Below are 19,937 nucleotides of genomic sequence, written 5' to 3'. Positions count from 1 at the left end.
TATTAGCCCAAAAATAGTGCTACCATTATACGCAGAAAAACGCGGCAACAAGACATGCTTAATAATGAGTGTGCAAAATTTCATTAGATTTTATCCGTGGGAAGTTCACCCCATCTCACCCCGTATGAGGCATACCTTTTCTTACCGTTTCGGTTTTCCCCCCCTGGCGGCTTGGGGGTTGGCAATATTTTTAAAATTCAAACCAAATGTTTTAGACATTTTTAAGACCTTTCCAAAACATATTTTAGATTTGTTGTAACTCAAGTGTTACTTGCACTTCAAATTTTCAATTTTTTTAGCAATGTGTCTGAATTTCTCCCTCCCTGCGTTGAGTAAAACAATATGATTTTTTCATCAAAAATTTGCATATCTTGGTAAAACAACAGTAGAATTGATGAAATAAATTATATTTTTAAATTTTCCTTTTAAAATACATGCAATCCCATTTCGAAAAAGGAAAAAAATAAGTCATAACTCCTAAAAATAAAAAAGTTATGACAGTTTCAACTGTTAAGGTCAAGATTTTTAAGCCAAAGATACGCTAGGGCCACTGTGCACTAAGGACTAATTTTAAGGATTCCATGTTTGGGAAGTTTTACACACAGGTCGCGGGATGGTTTATGGTATTTAATTTGTAAATGTGTAAGTGGCATTGGCTAGGTTTTAGGCTCACTATGAATTTACATAAATTTTTATTGCATTGCTACTTATAGATGTTGTCATCCTTGTTTTTTTCTTCAGAATTTGATTATGTTGAGTCGCCTTGCCCGCCCCTGCTTTCAGCAGGCTTCAACAGTGCACAAGAATTTTCTCAGCAACGCCAAGAACTGGGCTGTTCGCAAAGGTAGGAATAAACTTTTAAGGATTTTTTTTATCATATCTATTTTGTACCTGAAGTATGAGTGAGCACTGAATACCTGCGAACGTAGCTCATAAAGAACGTAGCGCATCCGCTCGTTGTTGGTGAGGTAATAGGTTCGAATCTCGGCCCGACACCGCTTCCTCACGGGAAGACATTAAAAATGGTTTCTACTTCTGTCAGGAGTGCGACATAAATATTTGAAGTAGTTGGAATGCCTTGGCCCTTAAACAGGCGTAACCCATTACCATGCACAGTTAAGACTTCTCAGATAAGACTAAGGTCGTGCATTCAAAGAGTTGGTTGTCTGTTTGATGTTAACTATCCAAATATCCTTGGGTGTAAGAGCATCGCATCCCATTACAAGCGGATGATTCACTAGATGATCACTTAAAAATCGATAAAGAAGCCCGTCCTTACAAGGTAAGGTAAGTGCACTAAAGGCTGAAGTGCATAGAAACATTATATTTGTAATTTTCAATGTCAATGAAATGATTTTGTTGTTTTATTTAGGTCAATCTACCATAGCAGCTGAAGCTGCTTTGAAGCAAGGAGCGTCAATAGCCGCCAAAGAGGGAACAACAGCTACAAGCAGAGTTGTCGGATGGTGGATGGCCGGGTGTGCAGGTAGGGAAAAAAACTCACTGCCTGCTTAGCAAATAAAATAAAGTAGGGGGTTTCGTCGTATTTTCACAGTAGCTTTTGATATGTTATTTTAGGTTAGGTTAGGTAAACGTTTATGATTGCCCCGCAGGGTTTCTTCCGTTTCTTTCAACGATCCAAATTGATTGATTTGATCCAAATAAATCTCTGTATTTAGGCATGTGTGTTGGCGCTGTTGTACTTGGAGGTGTGACAAGATTAACTGAATCAGGTAAAAAAAAACTTTCTCACATGGGTGTATATTTTGCACTGGATTCCCTGCTAAAGAGGGGGGGGGGGGAGGTAGATATACCACACTTTTCTGGGATCTTGCCAGATCAAGTATCAAATGTGGGGAATATCAAAGGATGACTCCATGGAAAATTTGAGCCTGATCCGGCCAAAACCGGCCGTGATTTTTATAAAAAAAACCGATTTTTTCCGGTTTTTAGGGGGTATCTGTAAATCGATTCAGCTGGAGCAAAACCGGTTAGAGGTACAAAAAATTTTACTTCACATGAAATTTAGCCAATGTAATTGCCTACAAAAATGTACTTCATCATCAACTTGATTAAACAACTCTTTCCCCTCCTAAATGTCCATTAAAATCTCGGAAACGGCAAAAATCGCCAAAAATCACGACTTCGGCGGCGAATAACGGCTAAACAGTCAGCCGGAGGTGAATTAAACAAAAGTAAAGAAATGTCCGCCTCAAAAAGTTGTTCAACATCAAAGAGATGCTTGAAGTCTCTAAAACGACTCCTTCCCCTCCTTTAAGGGGAAAAACTGAAAAAACGTGATTTTCAAAAGTATGCCCACTTCGTGGGTGTGGGGGGCACTGAACCCGTCACCCCAGGGTCACCAAATATAAAGTCTAGGCGGCTCACAATGCTGAATTTTCACCAAGTGAAAGTCTTGTGTCATTATCTCTTATGAGAAAAAAGTTATTAATTAATTAAAATTTCAAATTGTGATTTTTTGATGGATTTCTTTGATGAAATGACAGGCCGGTCAATTTTAAGGCCATTTTTTGCGGTTTTTGCCCTGTCACGCCCAAACGGTTTGAGATAATCTCACGGGACCTTTTGCCCAACCTAAGTCTGGTTATTTGTGAGGTCTAAGAAAGAAAAAATCCCGGATTGGATGAAGCACGACGTCACTGCGCGCCGTCAAAAATCGCTGGTTGGCTCATTTTGACCCCTCAAACCCTCACCTTGTGCCATTTTTCTGTGTAAAGATTATTATTATAATCTTTTGCGTAAGTCTGATTTTTTTCCCTAGACCTCACAAATAACCAGACTTAGGTTGGGCAAAAGGTCCCGTGAGATTATCTCAAACCGTTTGGGCGTGACAGGCCAAAAACCGCAAAAAATGGCCTAAAAATTGACCGGCCTGTCATTTCATCAAAGAAATCCAACAAAAAATCACAATTTGAAATTTTAATTAATTAATAACTTTTTTCTCATAAGAGATAATGACACAAGACTTTCACTTGGTTAAAATTCAGCATTGTGGGCCGCCTAGACTTTATATTTGGTGACCCTGGGGTGACGGGTTCAGTGCCCCCCACACCCATGAAGTGGTCATACTTTTGAAAATCACGTTTTTTCAGTTTTTCCCCTTAAAGGAGAGGAAGGAGTCGTTTTAGAGACTTCAAGCATCTCTTTGATGTTGAACAACTTTTTGAGGCGGACATTTCTTTACTTATGTTTGATTCACCTCCGGCTGACCGTTTAGCCGTTATTTGCCGCCGAAGGCGTGATTTCTGGCGATTTTTGCCGTTTCCGAGATTTTAATGGACATTTAGGAGGGGAAAGAGTTGTTCAATCAAGTTGATGATGAAGTACATTTTTGTAGGCAATTACATTGGCTAAATTTCATGTGAAGTAAAATTTTTTGTACCTCCAACCGGTTTTGCTCCAGCTGAATCGATTTACAGATACACCTAAAAACCGGAAAAAAACGGTTTTTTATAAAAAATCACGGCCGGTTTTGGCCGGATCAGGCTCAAATTTTGCATGGAGACAAAATTTTGGGGGGGGGGGGTAAAAAAAATTTGCGGGCGCCATTTACCCCCCCCCCCAAAAAAAAAAAAAACGAACTACCCCCCCCTTAAAAAAGCTTGGACGCCCCTGAATATATAGGTACATTTTTTTGTATATTTTTCCACCTGTCATATCAGTTTCCTGCAAAAGGTGTTGGTTAATATGAACAAATACTATTGCAGGACAAACATGCCTTTTTTTCATGCTCATATATTAAATTGAAGTATCATTAAATTAAATCATCAGGTATTAAAAGTCTCAAAGCTTATAAATAAGGAATATTTCCATTTATATGACTAGGGTGACAAAAAATGTCGAATATCATTATTTTATATTTTTTTCAGGGTTAAGTATGACAGATTGGCAGCTGCTTGGACGTCCCCCTCCAAGCAATGAGGTAATATTCAGGGAGCTAAAGGGATAAGACATTGGCCGATAAATTGATTTACATCCATAATCATGATACAAAAATTTACGCCTTCTGTAGATAGATTACTTTTAGTGGTTGAAACGTTTATACACTCAATTTAATGTACAAACCAATTAAAATTCAAGTAAAGTCCTCAAAGTCAACTAATATTAAGACACTATTACGCTTTGTTGCAACCTTTAGATTTTATGAAGCACTTGATCTGAAGCCAGGGGTGTATATTCTGCACAAGATTAATTCTTTTTCCCCGGCTGCAAAGTATTTAATTTTTTTTTTACCCACTCTAGTTTTTTACAATCACTAGTTTATACCCCAAGGAGGGGTAAAAAAGAGAAAAAAAATTAAGTACCAACTCTTTATTCATTTTTTTACCCCCTCCTTCATTTCGGCGTTACCTATCCACTTTTTAAAAAAATTGAAGCACTTCTACAAGAGAGCTCTGAAAGTTTTTGCCATGGGCCAGTCTTGGAATGTTCTAACAGCAAAACTTTTAATTTTTTAATTGTAATCTTGTTGCTATGGGTGTGATATGGTTAATTGTGAGAGATATATTAACAGTAACAAAAAAACTGTCGAAGTAAACACCCAGCGGCCGCTCAGCTGCACAGAAGCCGCCGACGGTGGCTATTAATAAAAAGCATAATACTTGTTATATACCTAGGTTTTCAGGGTTTTAATTTCAAAATCAACATAAATATCTTAACAGAATAATATTTTTGTAGGAAGACTGGTTGGTTGAGTTTGAGAAGTACAAACAGTCTCCGGAATTTAAATGGAAAAATTTTGACATTACAATTGAACAATTCAAGTTTATCTGGTACATGGAATGGGGACACAGGTATAAATAACAATTAAAGGAAGCCTGGCGCAAGAAATTTCCCTCTAACTGTGGAAAGACAAGCACAAGTAGAACCAATATCACAAATTTGAAGTCTCCAGCTCTTATAACAAAAAAGTTGTGGGCATCTTAAAATGACATTTCAAAGAGTTTAAAATCTTTTAGTGTTTTTTGCTTTGATACTTATGGATGTTGTCATCCTTATTTTTTATTAAATTATGATAAAAATACATTAAGAAGATGAAGTATTGAAGAATTTTTATCCAGGGATTGAAGGGATAAGACAATGGCCGATAAAAAGATGTACATCCCGTATGATGATACACCAAATAACGCCTTCTGTAGATTTTGAATTAGTGATTGAGACTCTTGGGCACTCAACTTTTTTAAACAAACCAATTAAAATTCGATGAAAGTTCCCAAAGTTGTTAAGTCAACCAATAAGAAAACGTTATCATATAACTCTGGGGACAAGTGTATTAAACAGCCCATTGTCCCCTCATACTCTGATTGGTATCTTGATGTAAGATCATATGATTAAATATAAGTTTAAAATAATCACGAATTCAAAAATTTGAAAAATGTAATTTTAATCCTAAATTGACGTGCTTTCTTTGATCTTATTATTTCTTTAAGATAACGACAATTAAGAGTTAACTCTAAATAAATAAATACCTTTCATAATTCAGTATTTTTTAGATCCTTTGTTAAAAAGACAATTAGAGCAGGAGAAAATTTTAAATATTTTACTTTCATAATATTAAGCTTATACAATTTGATTTCTTTACAATAATTTTTTTCTTAATGAATATTATAAATATTTTAATTAAGTACTTACTTGTTGATAAAATTATGCGAGTTATGAGTGTTTAAAAAAAAATTTATTTTAGTCAATGCGTAACCCCTATGGGGGCCCATATGAGTTTAACCAAAGGTGGCCATGAACCTATTAGTAAAACACTAGAGGGGTAAAGGGTTACATATCTGTATGTCCCCCCCTCTCAAAGACCTTGTTCCTACTTTTAATTGGTTCTTTAAAAGGGGGATGTGGAAAATAACCATTTGGGCAGGGGGGGGGGGGGTTTACTCGAGAACCCTTAGAGCTAGAGGGAGCTAATTTTGGATATAAGCTTCTATGGGGCCAAAGTTACTTTTAAAATTATCGTCGACCCCCCACCCCCCCCCCCCCAAAATTTTTTTTTTGAGGGGGGGGTGGGTGGATTATACTAATGGATGTTTCTCATAAACAACTTGAGATAAATGGAGCAAACCTTGGGATACAAGTTTTGTAGGCCTATATTTGATTTTAGAATTATCGTTGACCACCCACCCACCCCAAAACCCCTAATTTGGGGGGGGGGGGGGCAGGTGAATTATACTATAGGGTGTTTCTCATAAACGACTTGAGATAAATGGAGCAAACCTTAGGATACAAGTTTGTAGGCCTATATTTGATTTTAGAATTATCGTTGACCACCCACCCACCCCAAAACCCCTAATTTGGGGGGGGGGCGGGTGAATTATACTATAGGGTGTTTCTCATAAACGACTTGAGATAAATGGAGCAAACCTTAGGATACAAGTTTTGTAGGCCTATATTTGATTTTATAATTATCGTTGACCACCCACGTTATACTATAGGGTGTTTCTCATAAACGACTTGCAGCAATTTTATTTTGGGTGCTACTCCCTAAGTTTTAGAGATAATTGGATGAAATCTTTTGGGCTGGGTCACTAATTACCCCAACTATTGGTATCTTTAAAAAAAAACGGCTGCGAGACCGCCGCTCCCGCCGCCATTTACCGCCGCCACCAAAAAAAAATTTTTATTGCATTTCTCGCCGAATTAGGCAATTTGGAATCATTTGAGACCAATTTTGACCACCCACCCACCCCAAAACCCCTAATTTTGGGGTGGGGGGGGGGGGTGGATTATACTATAGGGTGTTTCTCATAAACGACTTGCAGCAATTTTATTTTGGGTGCTACTCCCTAAGTTTTAGAGATAATTGGATGAAATATTTTGGGCTGGGTCACTAATTAACCCAACTATTGGTATCTCTAAAAAAAACGGCGGCGAGACCGCCGCTCCCGCCTCCCGTTGCCATTTACCGCCGCCACCAAAAAAAAATTTTTTATTGCATTTCTCGCCGAATTATGCAATTTAAAATTTTTTTTGGTGGCGGCGTAAATGGCGGCGGGCGGCGGGAGCGGCGGTCTCGCAGCCGTTTTTTTAAAGATACCAATTGTTGGGGTAATTAGTGACCCAGCCCAAAAGATTTCATCCAATTATCTCTAAAACTAAGGGAGTAGCACCCAAAATAAAAGTCGAAACAAAATTGTAAGTAAAGGGGGGGGGGGAAATGTAGTGACTCGTCACACGACATACCAGCAATTTTATTTTGGGTGCTACTCCCTTAGTTTTAGAGATAATTGGATGAAATCTTTTGGGCTGGGTCACTAATTACCCCAACTATTGGTATCTTTAAAAAAAAAACGGCTGCGAGATCGCCGCTCCCGCCGCCCGCCGCCATTTACCGCCGCCACCAAATTTTTTTTTTTTTATTGCATTTCTCGCCGAATTAGGCAATTTGGAATCATTTGAGACCATGTTATTTTTTTCAAAAATTTTTCGCCTTACAAGCAACCCTGCGGGGGATTTAGTCATTTTTTTCAAATTCTCGAAAAAAATAACATGGTCTCAAATGATTCCAAATTGCCTTATTCGGCGAGAAATGCAATAAAAAAAATTTTTTTTGGTGGCGGCTGTAAACGGCGGCGGGAGCGGCGGTCCCGCCGCCGTTTTTTTTAAAAGATACCAATAGTTGGGGTAATTAGTGACCCAGCCCAAAAGATTTCATCCAATTATCTCTAAAAATAAGGGGGTAGCACCCAAAATAAAAGTCGAAACAAAATTGTAAGTAAAGGGGGGGGGGGGGGAAATGTGGTGACTCGTCACACGACATACCAGCAATTTTATTTTGGGTGCTACTCCCTTAGTTTTAGAGATAATTGGATGAAATCTTTTGGGCTGGGTCACTAATTAACCCAACTATTGGTATCTCTAAAAAAAAACGGCGGCAAGACCGCCGCTCCCGCCGCCCGTCGCCATTTACCGCCGCCACCAAAAAAAAATTTTTTTATTGCATTTCTTGCCGAATTATGCAATTTAAAATCATTTGAGACCATGTTATTTTTTTCAAAAATTTTTCGCCTTACAAGCAACCCTGCGGGGGATTTAGTCATTTTTTTCAAATTCTCGAAAAAAGTAACATGGTCTCAAATGATTCCAAATTGCCTAATTCGGCGAGAAATGCAATAAAAATTTTTTTTTGGTTATTTTCCACATCCCCCTTAAATGAATAGCGTCGGGAACATTAACACAGCCAAGTCGCTACTAAAGAGCAGAAAGAAAAGGGGGCAGGTAGTTGACCGGTTATACATCTATTGTTTTTAGAATGTGGGGAAGAACAATTGGAGCAGTATTTTTCCTACCAGCCGGTGTCATGTGGGCTAAGTAAGTATTTTACAGGATGGTTTCCAAACCGATTAATAACCGCTGGATTACAACCGGTTCTGAGCCGTACCTATCATGTATCAAATCGAATTATAGATCATTTTATAATAAATAAAAATTATAAAATCAATACCAGTTTAGCTAGCCCGGGCTTTCAGCTCCTCAGGGGCCAGCTAAACTGGAATTAAACTTTGATTTTTCATTTTACAATCCGCGGAAAGCTGACTATAATACGATGCGTAAGCTACATATTTCCTACTAGCTGGTTTCATGTGGGCGAGGAAAGTTTGTATGTGCTTATAATTTCACTTTTATTGAATTTTTTTAAAGCAATTTATATTTTTGAGACTTTCTAGTATATATACAATGTTTCTTAACTTACAAAACACTTGGTTTTATGGGATCCATATTAACTTAAATTTCCATAGTCATAAGTATAGGAAACAGCTTCGCTATCGATTAAATGTCAAAGCTAAAATTGTCATAATCTTTGATTTTCTTGTTAAGAGGAATGTTTAATTCTGCCATGAAGAAAAGGGTGGGCGCTGCTGGTACCCTGCTACTCTTCCAAGGTCTGCTTGGATGGTATATGGTCAAATCAGGTTAGAAGGATTGAACACATCCTTAATTAACACCGTTAATTATTATATAAAATATCCTTATAATAAAGTATAAGGATCTCTGTGTGTACCGAAGGATCTTGCTAACCACTGAACCGATATGGTTCTCTGCAGGGAAGCATCTCATAGGTCCCTGGGAAAGTTTATAAATATTTTAGGGGAGGGTACCACTACCTGGCCCTCTTAAGAGAAATCGCTCCTAGAAAGAGAAAACTTACCCCAAAAAAAACAAATTAAAATTAGGGGTGGGGGGGCGGGGGGATGGTGATCGACTTTTTCTTTCAAAAAAAATTAAAATTTGGGTTGTCGAATTAAGTCCACTACCTTCAAGTTCCCCAGAGACTTCTACAGGGTGGGCCACATAAATCCGGACTTTTTTCACACGGCCATAGCTCCAAAACTACTTGACCAATCAGGACGTTTGACCACACTATAAAAAGCTTAGGTCATTACCTTTTTGCCCATAAAAATTTTTGGAGGATGGAGGACGTGTACTCCGAGCTGGCAGCGCTTATGTTCAACATGACAGATTCGAAATGAGCGCTAGTTTACCCTAGATTCTCAATATGGGCCCACTAAATCTAATCTCAGACCATCTGTAGCTGAGATAGACTTATGAAACTTGCTGGATATACTGTTAGATACTTAAAGAAGACACTAGAAAAGACTAGAGCGCTCTATCCCATCTAGTTTGGCCGTAGTACTCCGGCAAAGTGAAACGTGGCAGATTTTAGGGTGTCAAAAATGTAAAAAATCTTGAAAATTTCTCGGTTCTCGACTACATGGGCCCATTTGGAACCTTAAAAATCGTATTAGACTATGTGTTACGATGATAACCATAGCTTAATCTTCATGCCATTTCCAAAAAGGTATAAAACGTTGTTCTAGCTTAATTGTGGCCAAAATGAGAGCCGCCGTGTCGAATGGTAGCTTGAAAGATGGGCATATCTGGATCCTGCGGTTACTCACGTCCCTAAGGAGATGTGGCCTCCCAGCAGCCCCGATCTTCATACTTATGGGCCTGGAGCGCCATTAAAGCACGAACCAATAGACGCGCCTATACCACAAAGACCTCCCTCATTGCCACTATTAAGCAGAACTTCGCCATCTTGGACAGGGACATGGTGACCATGGTCGGGGGGCGGTTTAGGGGGCGGGTAAAGGCGGTGATGGAGACTGGCGGCGATTTTATTGAATAATTTAATATTCATATACCTAGTTTACTTCCCAGTTTTTAAAATTCAATAAAATCTTTAAAATTGACGATTTTATGTTCATTTGTTTAAAAATAAGAAAAAGTCCGGATTTATCTGGCCCACCCTGTATATTTCTAGCCGTTTCGAAGTAATCCCCTAATTTTTTACTAAAAGGCATCAAATCTGAAATCCATGAAAATTTGGGTATTTAGTCAGGGATCTAAAGGGATAAGACAATGGCCTATAAGGCTATAAATCATTCCCAGTGATGATGAACAAAATTACCTCCTCTGTAGATTAATAAATACACAAATCAAAATTCATTAAAAGTTCCCAAAGTTGTTAAGCCAACGAAAAAGAAATGTTGATAAAAAACTTTGGGGGACTAGTGAATAAACAGCTCAATGTCCCCTTACTCCCTAATTTTTAGCTGACTTTAATTCGCATCCGTCCTGGATAAATCCCAAAATCATCTGTTAGTCCCCTTCCCTATGACCATGTGCCGACATTTAATTAGGTCTTTGAAAATCAACCAATAGCGGCGGGAATATCAACAACATACATAAGTTTCGACAAAAGAGCAGAAAGCTATTTGCTAGCAGACGAAAAAGGTCCCAAACAGGGTGATCCAGGTAGTTATAAATCTATACTATAAATTTATTATATTATCTTTGTTATTTGTATATAGGACTTGATCATAATAATTTCCTTGGACCGAGTGATGTACCCCGGGTGTCCCAGTACCGTCTGGCTGCCCATCTCAGCTCTGCTGTCATTCTATACTCGGTACTTTTCTGGAACGCGAAGGTAGGCATTATCCTAATATAAAAGTGTATTTGTCTGTCTGTCTGTCCAATAGCTTAACCGATAGCAATTCTTTTCAATACAGCTAACTTATATGCCCATTTGTGGTTTTTATATATTTTATCAAATTTTACCATGTAGTTTTCAAACTATGAAAGAGTGAAAATCATATTCTTGATAGATGAAACTAAATGTCAGTTTTGTTTTCACAAAATCAGTATGACAACTAGTTAAGTGGCGCCTAATTGTGTATTTGTAATTTACACGAAATTCTGTATGCTAGACACTATTCTAAAAAAAAACATTTCAAAGTTCACCACTCGAAGTATCCAAACTCTTTCAACTTAAACTATCCCTTTGTGATAATCTAATTTCGACTCTTATCTTGATAGGTCTAGTTAGATAAATGATAAGGAGCCAGGCTATATCAGATAAGGATTAATAAACTGTCTCAATATAGTTTGATCACAGTAATAGTTATTAATCGCATCGTATTATAAACAGCTTTCTGCGGATTTAAAAATGTACAATTATAAGATTAAAACCAATTTTTTTAGCCCCCGCGAGATGCCGAAGGCACGGTCTAAAAAAAACTGGTTTTAATCTTATGATTGTACATTTTTATATTCATATAAAACTGGATATGATACGATGCAATACATAATTTTTCAGTATGGTTAATAACCGGATCTAATTCATCGGTTTCTAAGCGATACTGGAATAGTTTTTACTTTAGTTGGGTATTTTTTTTAGTCCATACTGAAGCCAGCTTTGGAGTTTGATCCCAGCAAGATCACACCTCAACTTGTTAAGTAAGTTAGATTTTTAGTAGCGAAGTTACTCTAAAATTCCTAGCGTCCGTCCGTCTTTACGTCCGTCAGACACGAAGTGGGGGAATTGTGATTTTCTCGGCTCTTGCTTAATATAGAAGGCTGAAATTTACTTTAACCGTCTGTAAGTCATCACACAAAATATAAAAAATAAAAACTAAGAAAATATATGAAAGAGGTTTCGTGATTTTTATCTAGCATTACCTAAAGTGATCTAAAGGGATAAGACAATGGCCAATAAATTACATCCCCAATGATTTTATCTACTGTAGATTACATGTTGTTAGAACATTTGGACAGTGACAGTGAACCAACCAATTAATAAAAGTCCCAAAACCAATATGAAACATATCTTCCACCCGACCCAACCCCCCCCCCGCTCCTCCTCCTGCCTATAATACTTTATAAAATTTTGAGGGGGGAGGAGTATTTTTAGTCTTATTTAGATTACATATTTGATTTATATAATATTTCATTTGTTACTTTTCAAAGGTTTTTTTTTATAGAAATAAACGTCAAAAGACAAAAGTTAGTTTCAAAAGAGATCAAAATTGTATTTTCATTGTATTTTATGAAATGATAATTTCTTTTGTAAAGGATTCGATTTCAAAAGACTTAAAGGGTTTCTTCTTATTATCAAAGCTATTTTTTCTACATTTTGTATTATTTCGTCTGTAACGGATAGCCTTTATCGTTAATTTAGACATGGATGTTAGAAATGTCCTATTGATTTCAAACACCGCATAGCAATGAAATTCCTGTAACATACAAGTTTGATTTAGAAAGTATAGTAACTAGAATATTTATAATGGTAAGTCCGTATGTTCATTTTAGAAATATGGGAGCGAAACATCTCCATAGTTAAGTCCTTAAGTTGTAAAGTTTGCTCATACAGAGGATCTTGTATTTTAGGATAGATTTATAGGGTTGATTCTTCTTTTAATTTAAAACATTAAATACGTTTTCACTGTATATTTGTTTATGTCTGTCTGGCTTTCTGATTACCTAGTTAGTAGTTAAGCTTCGCTTTCATGGGTGTTAAATATTACAAAATTGATTGTTTGTAGATTTTGAAAGCGCTGCTAGTCATTTACTTTAGTGTGTCCGCCTGTCTTACGGAGACATTTAATTGTTTTCATATATGTCAATTGAGATAATTTTAGTCATCTTTAATGATTTATTGTTAGTAGGTACTGGTAATCTATTTTTCTAGTAACCGATTATTATCCGCTGGATTAAAACCAATAGCATCGTATTACAGATAATTTGATTTTCCACTAATATTAAAATAACTATCAGAAAATTAATGCCAGTTTTGTCAGCGCAGGTCTAACAAAACTGATTTTATTCTTATAATTTTCATTTTAATATCCGCGGAAAGCTGTCTACAATACGATGGGATAAATAAATATTGTCTTAAATGTTTTTAGCTTGTTATTGGTTACAAACACAAAAGTCTCAATTGCTCAATCCAAAGACCTCAAAGATTATTTTTTTTTGTGTGTGTGGGGGGGGGGGGGGTAATCAACCGTTTACCTCTACATATTTGATATCGCTTGCTCTAACAACGTAGAATATATTATGTTGTTGCATAATTCTACTTTTTAAAGGCTTCTATTATTCTAATTTTGGACCTTCATATCGGAAAAATATTTGTAAAGAAATAGTTGGATTTATTTTAATCATTTTTTTTAAACTTGTACCTTCTAAATTTTACTTTTCTTTTTAAAACTAAGTGTTAATTTCCCCCTTCTCCCCCCCCTCCCCCATCTTCCTTTATTGAAGCTACTAGGATCTTAGCCACCAATAATATATGAAGAAAAAATGTATATATATAATATAGCGGGGGGGGGGGGGGGGAATTTGGGGGGGGGATGTTCCACCCCCCAAGAAAATAGCCGAAAACCACCACAGGAGGACCAGTAGGCATATTCCCTGAAGAGTAGAATCCGATTTGTTCAGTGGTTACCGAGATTTTAAGTGGTTACCGGACGGACAGACAAACGGGCAGACATCAAGCTATTTTGTATTATAGATACTATCGGTTACACCGCAAGAGGCCTCTATGGGCACATAAAATGGTTTCTTTCCAATCTATGTTTGCTAAATATATCGGTTTATCGGTTAGCGAGATCCTTCGACACAGACACAAAAAGCTTACGACTCTATATAATATAATATGTATGCTTACAATTCACTATTAATAAATTATGAATGTTTAGGTTTAGAAAGTGGACGATGTCCTGCAAGGCGTTGGCATTTATAACACTGGTGTCAGGGGCATTTGTCGCAGGTTACATTTTTATGATGTATTAGAATAAAACAATAGAAGGGGAATGGGTTAAATAACTGTATGTCCCCTCCCCATTGGAACCTGTGCCGACTTTCAATTGGGTCTTTGAAAATCAACCAATTTCGTCGGGAATATTAACACAGCCAGGTCGCTACAAAAGAGCTGAAAGCAATTTGCTAGCAGACGAAATAGGTCCCCAAGGCTGGGGCCATGTTTCCAGTACCTACTCATTATTTTATCCCTCCCACATATTTTTTGAATTTTTTTTTCCAAGGATGGTGAGAATACCTAGTTATTTCTTTCATCGTGTTATAATCGGCTTTCCGCGGATATAGAATGTATAATTATAAGATAAAAACCAGTTTTTTAGCCCCGAGATGCCGAAGGCACGGGCTAAAAAACTGGTTTTAATCTTATGATTGTACATTTCTATATTCGTAGAAAACTGGATATAATACGATGCTAGACATAGTTTTTTCGTATGGATGAGAACCGGTTCCTATCCACCGGATTCCAATGAATACGAGAAATGTATTTAGAACTCATATTTTTTTTTACCTATTTTTTTCCCCCTTTCACAGTTTTTTTTATCCTCTTTAGTAGGGGATCTTATGCAGATTATGCACCCCTGTATTTAAGCTACTTATTTATGACAGGTTTGGATGCTGGTCTTGTTTACAACTCCTTCCCAAAGTTTGCTGACAGGAACAATGTTAAATATTTACATTAAGGCTTCGAAACTGATTGATGATATCCGCCGGATTACAACTGGTTCTTAGTCATATAAGAGTATTATAGACAACTGTCCACGAATACTAATTTAAAAATATATTAATACATTCTACGCGCCTTAATTATGGTTTAAAGTGTCCATTCGCCCTATAGACAATTAATACTTTGATTGCACCACCTTTGTCTTAGAAGTCCTAGCTGTGCATGGTAATGAGTTGCGCTTGTTTTGGGCAAAGATATTCCCCCTACTCTAACTATTTATGTTGCGCACATGACATAGTAGCTGTAGGAACCATTTTTAACGTCTTTAGTTATGACGCGGCGTTAAGCCGAGACTCGAACCTATCACACGTCTGACTAAATGTGTAACATTGTGTAATCTGATCAGATGGATTCCAGAAGATATTCTAGATCATAGTCCTGTTCTCAGAAACATTACTGAAAATCCTACAACCGTTCAGTTTAATCACAGGTAGGGAATCAATCCATTGAAGAACAATGGAGTATTTTTGAAAATTTAAAAAACTAAATTATTTTTAACTAAGTAATTGCCAGTATAAATTAAAATATTTTGAATCGTGGAAAGAAAACTAAGTAGCGGTTTTCATCGTATTTTCACAGTAGCTTTTCACCTATTTTTAGTGCCTGCGAGGGTCTCTAACAAAGAGGAACTAACCCTGCGGGGCAATTATTAACATTTACCTAACCTAAAATAATATATCAAAAGCTACTGTGACAAAACGACGAACCTGCTACTTCGTTTTCTTTCCATGATCATTATTTAATCAAAAGGCGTTATCCTCTTAGGATTTTTTTTATCAATTTTGAAAATTTGAGCGCTGCGGCCACAGATGTTCGTTGTCAGGGGGAACTTCTCAATTTTGAAAATATTTTTATCTATAATACAAAGTAGCTTGATGTCTGTCTGTCCGTCTGAAGCTTAAGAGCTCAGTAACCGCTGAACCGATTGGGCTCTACTTTTCAGGGATTATACCTACTGGTCCTGTGATGGTTTTAAGCTATTTTCCTGGGGGGTGGGACACCCCCAATCCCCCCCCCAAAACAAAAAAAAACACCCCCCCCCCCTAATTTTTTTTTCTTGTAGGAGATATCCTTGGTCCTTTTTTTTGCAGGAGATTTCCTTGGTCCTTCTTATTTCTTTTTTACGAATTTCACCTTAACTTTTTTTTATCATCTCTTGGGGAAAAAGCCCCTAGAGGCTAGGGGCGAAGCCGCTAGTGTCCTAAATTGGACTTAATTAATGCTGTTGGAAGCATGGTCTGGGCTTCACGGCGAATGTTTTGGTAAACTTCTTGGCGAAAGAATGTTAGTAAACTGTAACGGCGTAACTGTGCAACTTTAATATATATATGTGCTATGTGTGGGTACCCAAATTTTCGAAATTGATAAAAAAAAATTTAAAAGGAAAATACCAATCAAAATTTAGGGTCCTTGGCACCACAACCTTAGCAGTTCTGTCATTTACAGCATTCCAGGTAAGCATTCTTCTTTTCTTTTTTTTCTTTTTTTTTGGGGGGGGGGGTGAGGGGCAAACGATATCTGTTTAAAAAAAAGTTGTTCAGGGGTGTATATTCTGCTAGGATCCCCGACCAAAGGGGGGGGGGGGGGGTTGGGTAGGGCAAAAATAAAAAGTCTTGTTGAGAATATACATCCATCGGTATTTATCTATTTTATTCTTTTTATAAATTTTAGGCCCAGCGTTTACCTCTGCCCCAAAGGATGAAGACCGCTGCTTTACTTATGGGTAAGTTTATTTTTAGTACTCATTGAAAAAAGTCATAGAACAGTTTTTAATGCTTTTTAGTCATTTTCCAAAGAGTCTCTAAAACAAAGACCTTCAACTAATTTAACGCATTTTTTTGGCAAGAAGTAGAAAACAATAATTCTAGTTGTTCTATGATGTAATTGAAAGTTTTATCTGACAAAGTAGTACTATGTAATTGTGTGTGTCTTCATGAAATTGTTAACCCATTTTTATCGGATTTAAAAAAAATAAAAAATTGGTAGCAGAAAATAGTAAAAAGTAATTATTGTCTAAAAATGTGGTTTCTCACTTTTCTGACACAAATTTTTCATGTAGTAGGTATGATTGTCCTATTCATCTTATTTTTGGAATACTGATTCCTGAATCCTATAACAACATTGTAAAATTTTATGAGCGAAGCTTCTCTATAATCTAGTCTTAAAATTTTAAAATATGTCCTTAAATAGTATTCTGTATACCTATAAACAGTTTTTTTTGCAAAAAAAATTACAATTTTGTTTAGACTTAATATTTATATTCTGCATATTCTGTTCTGAAGTTTAAAAGCTTGTTCGTCTTACCATTTTATCGCTTTTATGGATGTTGTTATCCTTGTTCCTGTTTAGGTTGTATGGGATGGATGCAGGTTGCCCTGGGTGTCTCTACCCTGCTGCTGTACGTTCCTGTGCCTGTGGCCGCAGCCCACCAGAGTGGAGCCCTGGCCACCCTGTCACTGGCCATGTGGCTGTCACATGAGACTCAGTACCTTAAGATGGCTAAGAAACTGGTCAAATAGATTTTAAAAATTGAAAATCGGTATTTTTAAATTTTCAGCCGATTCCAAAAAAGATACCTAATAGAGCATAATGTTCCACTTTTAAATCAACTGATTTTTTCAGGGAGGGTGAGACAACGGGCTGTTTATAATACTAGTTCCCAAAGTTTTAAAATAAAGGTTTCTTATTCTTTGGCTTAACAACTTTTGGGACTTTTGTTAATTTTAATTGGTCGGTTCATTAAGCTGAGTGTCCAAACGGTTCAACTATTAATTGTAATCTACCAAAGGGTTAATTTTGTGTAACATCATTGGGTATGTACATCAAGAGGGGGGGGAAGTTTTGACACATTTGCGTAAAGAGTGAGTATAGGCGTTATCTTTGGACTGAGAGGATAGGTTATAAAAGAATAAATCATTCTTATATGATGAATTTTCCCAAGTTTTAAGATTTTTTGGATAGGCCTCCAGGTTTAGGAGCTGCAGGCATCCAGGTTCAGGAGCTATAGGCCTCAAGTTGGTCTTTGGACAGGTAAAAATAAAAAAATATTTTTTTTTGAAAAGATAGAAGTCAACTCATTAAACAAAATATGCGTCTTTTTTAATGAAATATGTAAATAACATTTAAAATTATGCATATTTTGTTATATAAAATGACCTCTAACTCTTCAAAAAAAAAATTTATTTTGGGTTCAACCTGTCCAGAGAACACCTGGAGGCCTGCATCTCCTGAACCTCGAGGCCTATCCAAAAAAATTTATCATATAAGAATGATTTTATCCCTAATAACCTATCCTCTCAGTCTAAATATAAAGCCTATACTCACTGTTTACGCAAATGTGTCAAAACTTCCCCCCCCCCCCCCTCTTAATCGGCCATTGTCTTATCCCTCTATATCTCTGGATTTGAAAAAAAAAGTTTAAAATTAAAGATTATTCTCACAGCCAAGAAATCAATATTCGATTATTAATATTTAAAAAAGGATAGAAAGAAATTGTAATTCTTTATCACAAAAGCATACATTTCAATTTTATTACCATGAAATATGTTTTTAATAATACTGTATTTATCTATAATTAAAAAGACCTTTTATAATAATTCAAAGTTTAGATTCATTGTTTAACATAAACCAAAGCTTTTCTACTTTAAATATCTTCTTCTGTAGTTTGTATTATATTCATTTGCATTTTTATTATTTTGGATCTAGTTCACAGTGAAATATTTCTGGTAACGATTATCTACTAAAATCTTTAAACTTTAAACCAGGAACATTTTACTGCACTAGATTCATTATTTTTACATGAAACTTGGCAATATTATATTCTATTTAAAGCTTTAGGATATTCCGAGACTGGTTTTGAAAATTACACGGGTGTATATTCTGTATGCGATACCCTGGTAAAGGGAGGGGGGAGGAAAAAAAATATGTTGAAGGGAAAAAGTAAGAAAATTTAAAGTTCCGAAAAAATAGTTTTTCCCCCTCCTTGTGGGAAAAAACTAGAAAGAATATGTTGTTAGGGTAAAAACGAATAACTTTCTTCTATAACCTCCCCCTACTCCTTAGAGGAAAGGACTAAGAGAGGGGGGAGGAATGATAAATTTTGCAGCAGGGGAAGAAAATGAATCTTGTGCAGAATATACACCCCTGGAAAATTATCTTATTTGCACCAAAGTTGATTGAAGCTCAATATATATTATTATGTATATCCAATAATTTTTGTTTATTATTGTGTTATTATATTTTCGCCTTTCATTTTTGACATTATATTCTATTTTACGTATAAATTTCAGACGAAGGAAGTGAATATTTGTTTTTTGATACAAAAAATATTAAATATATTGAAAATGTCAGCCTCACTGAGCAGAGTTGTTGGCACCACATGTAAGTTAGTTTTGCTGGGAGCGCAGCTACTCTATAAATAATACTTGCTAGCAGCTAAGTCTTAGAGGCCTCTAATGGCACGTAAAATGTTTGCCTTTCAATCTAATTTAAGATTAGCTGTTTACCAAAAAAAATCGCCTCTTAATGGGGTTAGTTATGTTTTTTGTACTTTTTTGCTATTTCTCTTGGAAGGGTTTTAACTTTTAATACCCTCACCCAAAATGGCTTAGAAACTTCCCAGGGCCTATTAGAAGCTATATTGTACAGGAGAGCCATATCGGTTCAGCGGTTAACGAGATCCTTCGGACCACACAGACAGACAAACAGACAGAGATCCTGTTACTTTACTTCAAGACATATATAAAAGTATCACGATGTCTGTCTGTAGAAAAGGATCTTTTAAACAATATTCGAATATCTTTTTTATAATAATCTAGAAGATCACTCAAGCGAGTTTTTCTTGAAAATAAACCTGTTTTCGTGAATAGAATCCATGTATCGGACAGATTTACATAAAAGAATACTTATGGGACAATGCATTTAGTAGCAAGGCTACTGAATAATTTGAGATATCAGTCCGTCTTACCAGATATGTTTAGAGAAAAAACGTGATTTTCTCTGTAGCAATTCAAGATAGACTGCTGTTTTTTTGTATTTTAATATTTCCTGTACCATTAAGCATATTTTTAAACATATAGGTAGTCAAATG

At 36.3% G+C, this 19,937-nt stretch overlaps 2 protein-coding genes across 8 annotated transcripts in view; both read left to right on the top strand.

Annotated features, from left to right (window-relative positions):
* Positions 1 to 708: 708 nt before the first annotated feature.
* Positions 709 to 19,138, top strand: LOC145319670 (heme A synthase COX15). Of its 2 annotated transcripts, XR_013879985.1 has the most exons (16): positions 709 to 844; positions 1,373 to 1,486; positions 1,680 to 1,733; positions 3,891 to 3,943; positions 4,699 to 4,814; positions 8,272 to 8,331; positions 8,839 to 8,933; positions 10,836 to 10,954; positions 11,705 to 11,763; positions 14,004 to 14,074; positions 14,731 to 14,779; positions 15,195 to 15,278; positions 16,254 to 16,302; positions 16,520 to 16,571; positions 17,198 to 17,475; positions 18,265 to 19,138. XR_013879985.1 is itself a non-coding variant. In XM_080161955.1 (15 exons), exons 1-15 carry the CDS (start codon positions 751 to 753, stop codon positions 17,365 to 17,367), a joined length of 1,239 nt encoding a protein of 412 aa, XP_080018081.1. In that variant the 5' UTR covers positions 709 to 750; the 3' UTR covers positions 17,368 to 19,138. The 2 variants fall into 2 exon arrangements, 1 of the variants encoding a protein (XP_080018081.1); XM_080161955.1 differs by having other exon boundaries at positions 17,198 to 19,138.
* The window catches only part of Etf-QO (electron transfer flavoprotein-ubiquinone oxidoreductase), a 51,470-nt gene continuing 50,644 nt past the window's right edge, over positions 19,112 to 19,937 (top strand). For all 6 annotated transcript variants that reach the window (XR_013879984.1, XR_013879983.1, XR_013879982.1 and 3 more), the window contains exon 1: positions 19,112 to 19,228. Coding sequence is in view for 2 of the 6 variants with exons in the window: in XM_080161946.1 (XP_080018072.1) it covers positions 19,192 to 19,228 (37 nt within the window). In the remaining 4 variants the exon portion in view is untranslated. The remainder of the gene's footprint in view (positions 19,229 to 19,937) is intronic.

This window comes from Acartia tonsa, chromosome 5, assembly GCF_053477335.1.
Source record: "Acartia tonsa isolate MP-2025a chromosome 5, ASM5347733v1, whole genome shotgun sequence".
Classification (NCBI taxonomy): domain Eukaryota; kingdom Metazoa; phylum Arthropoda; class Copepoda; order Calanoida; family Acartiidae; genus Acartia; species Acartia tonsa.
This window is presented reverse-complemented; position numbering and strand designations above follow the sequence as displayed.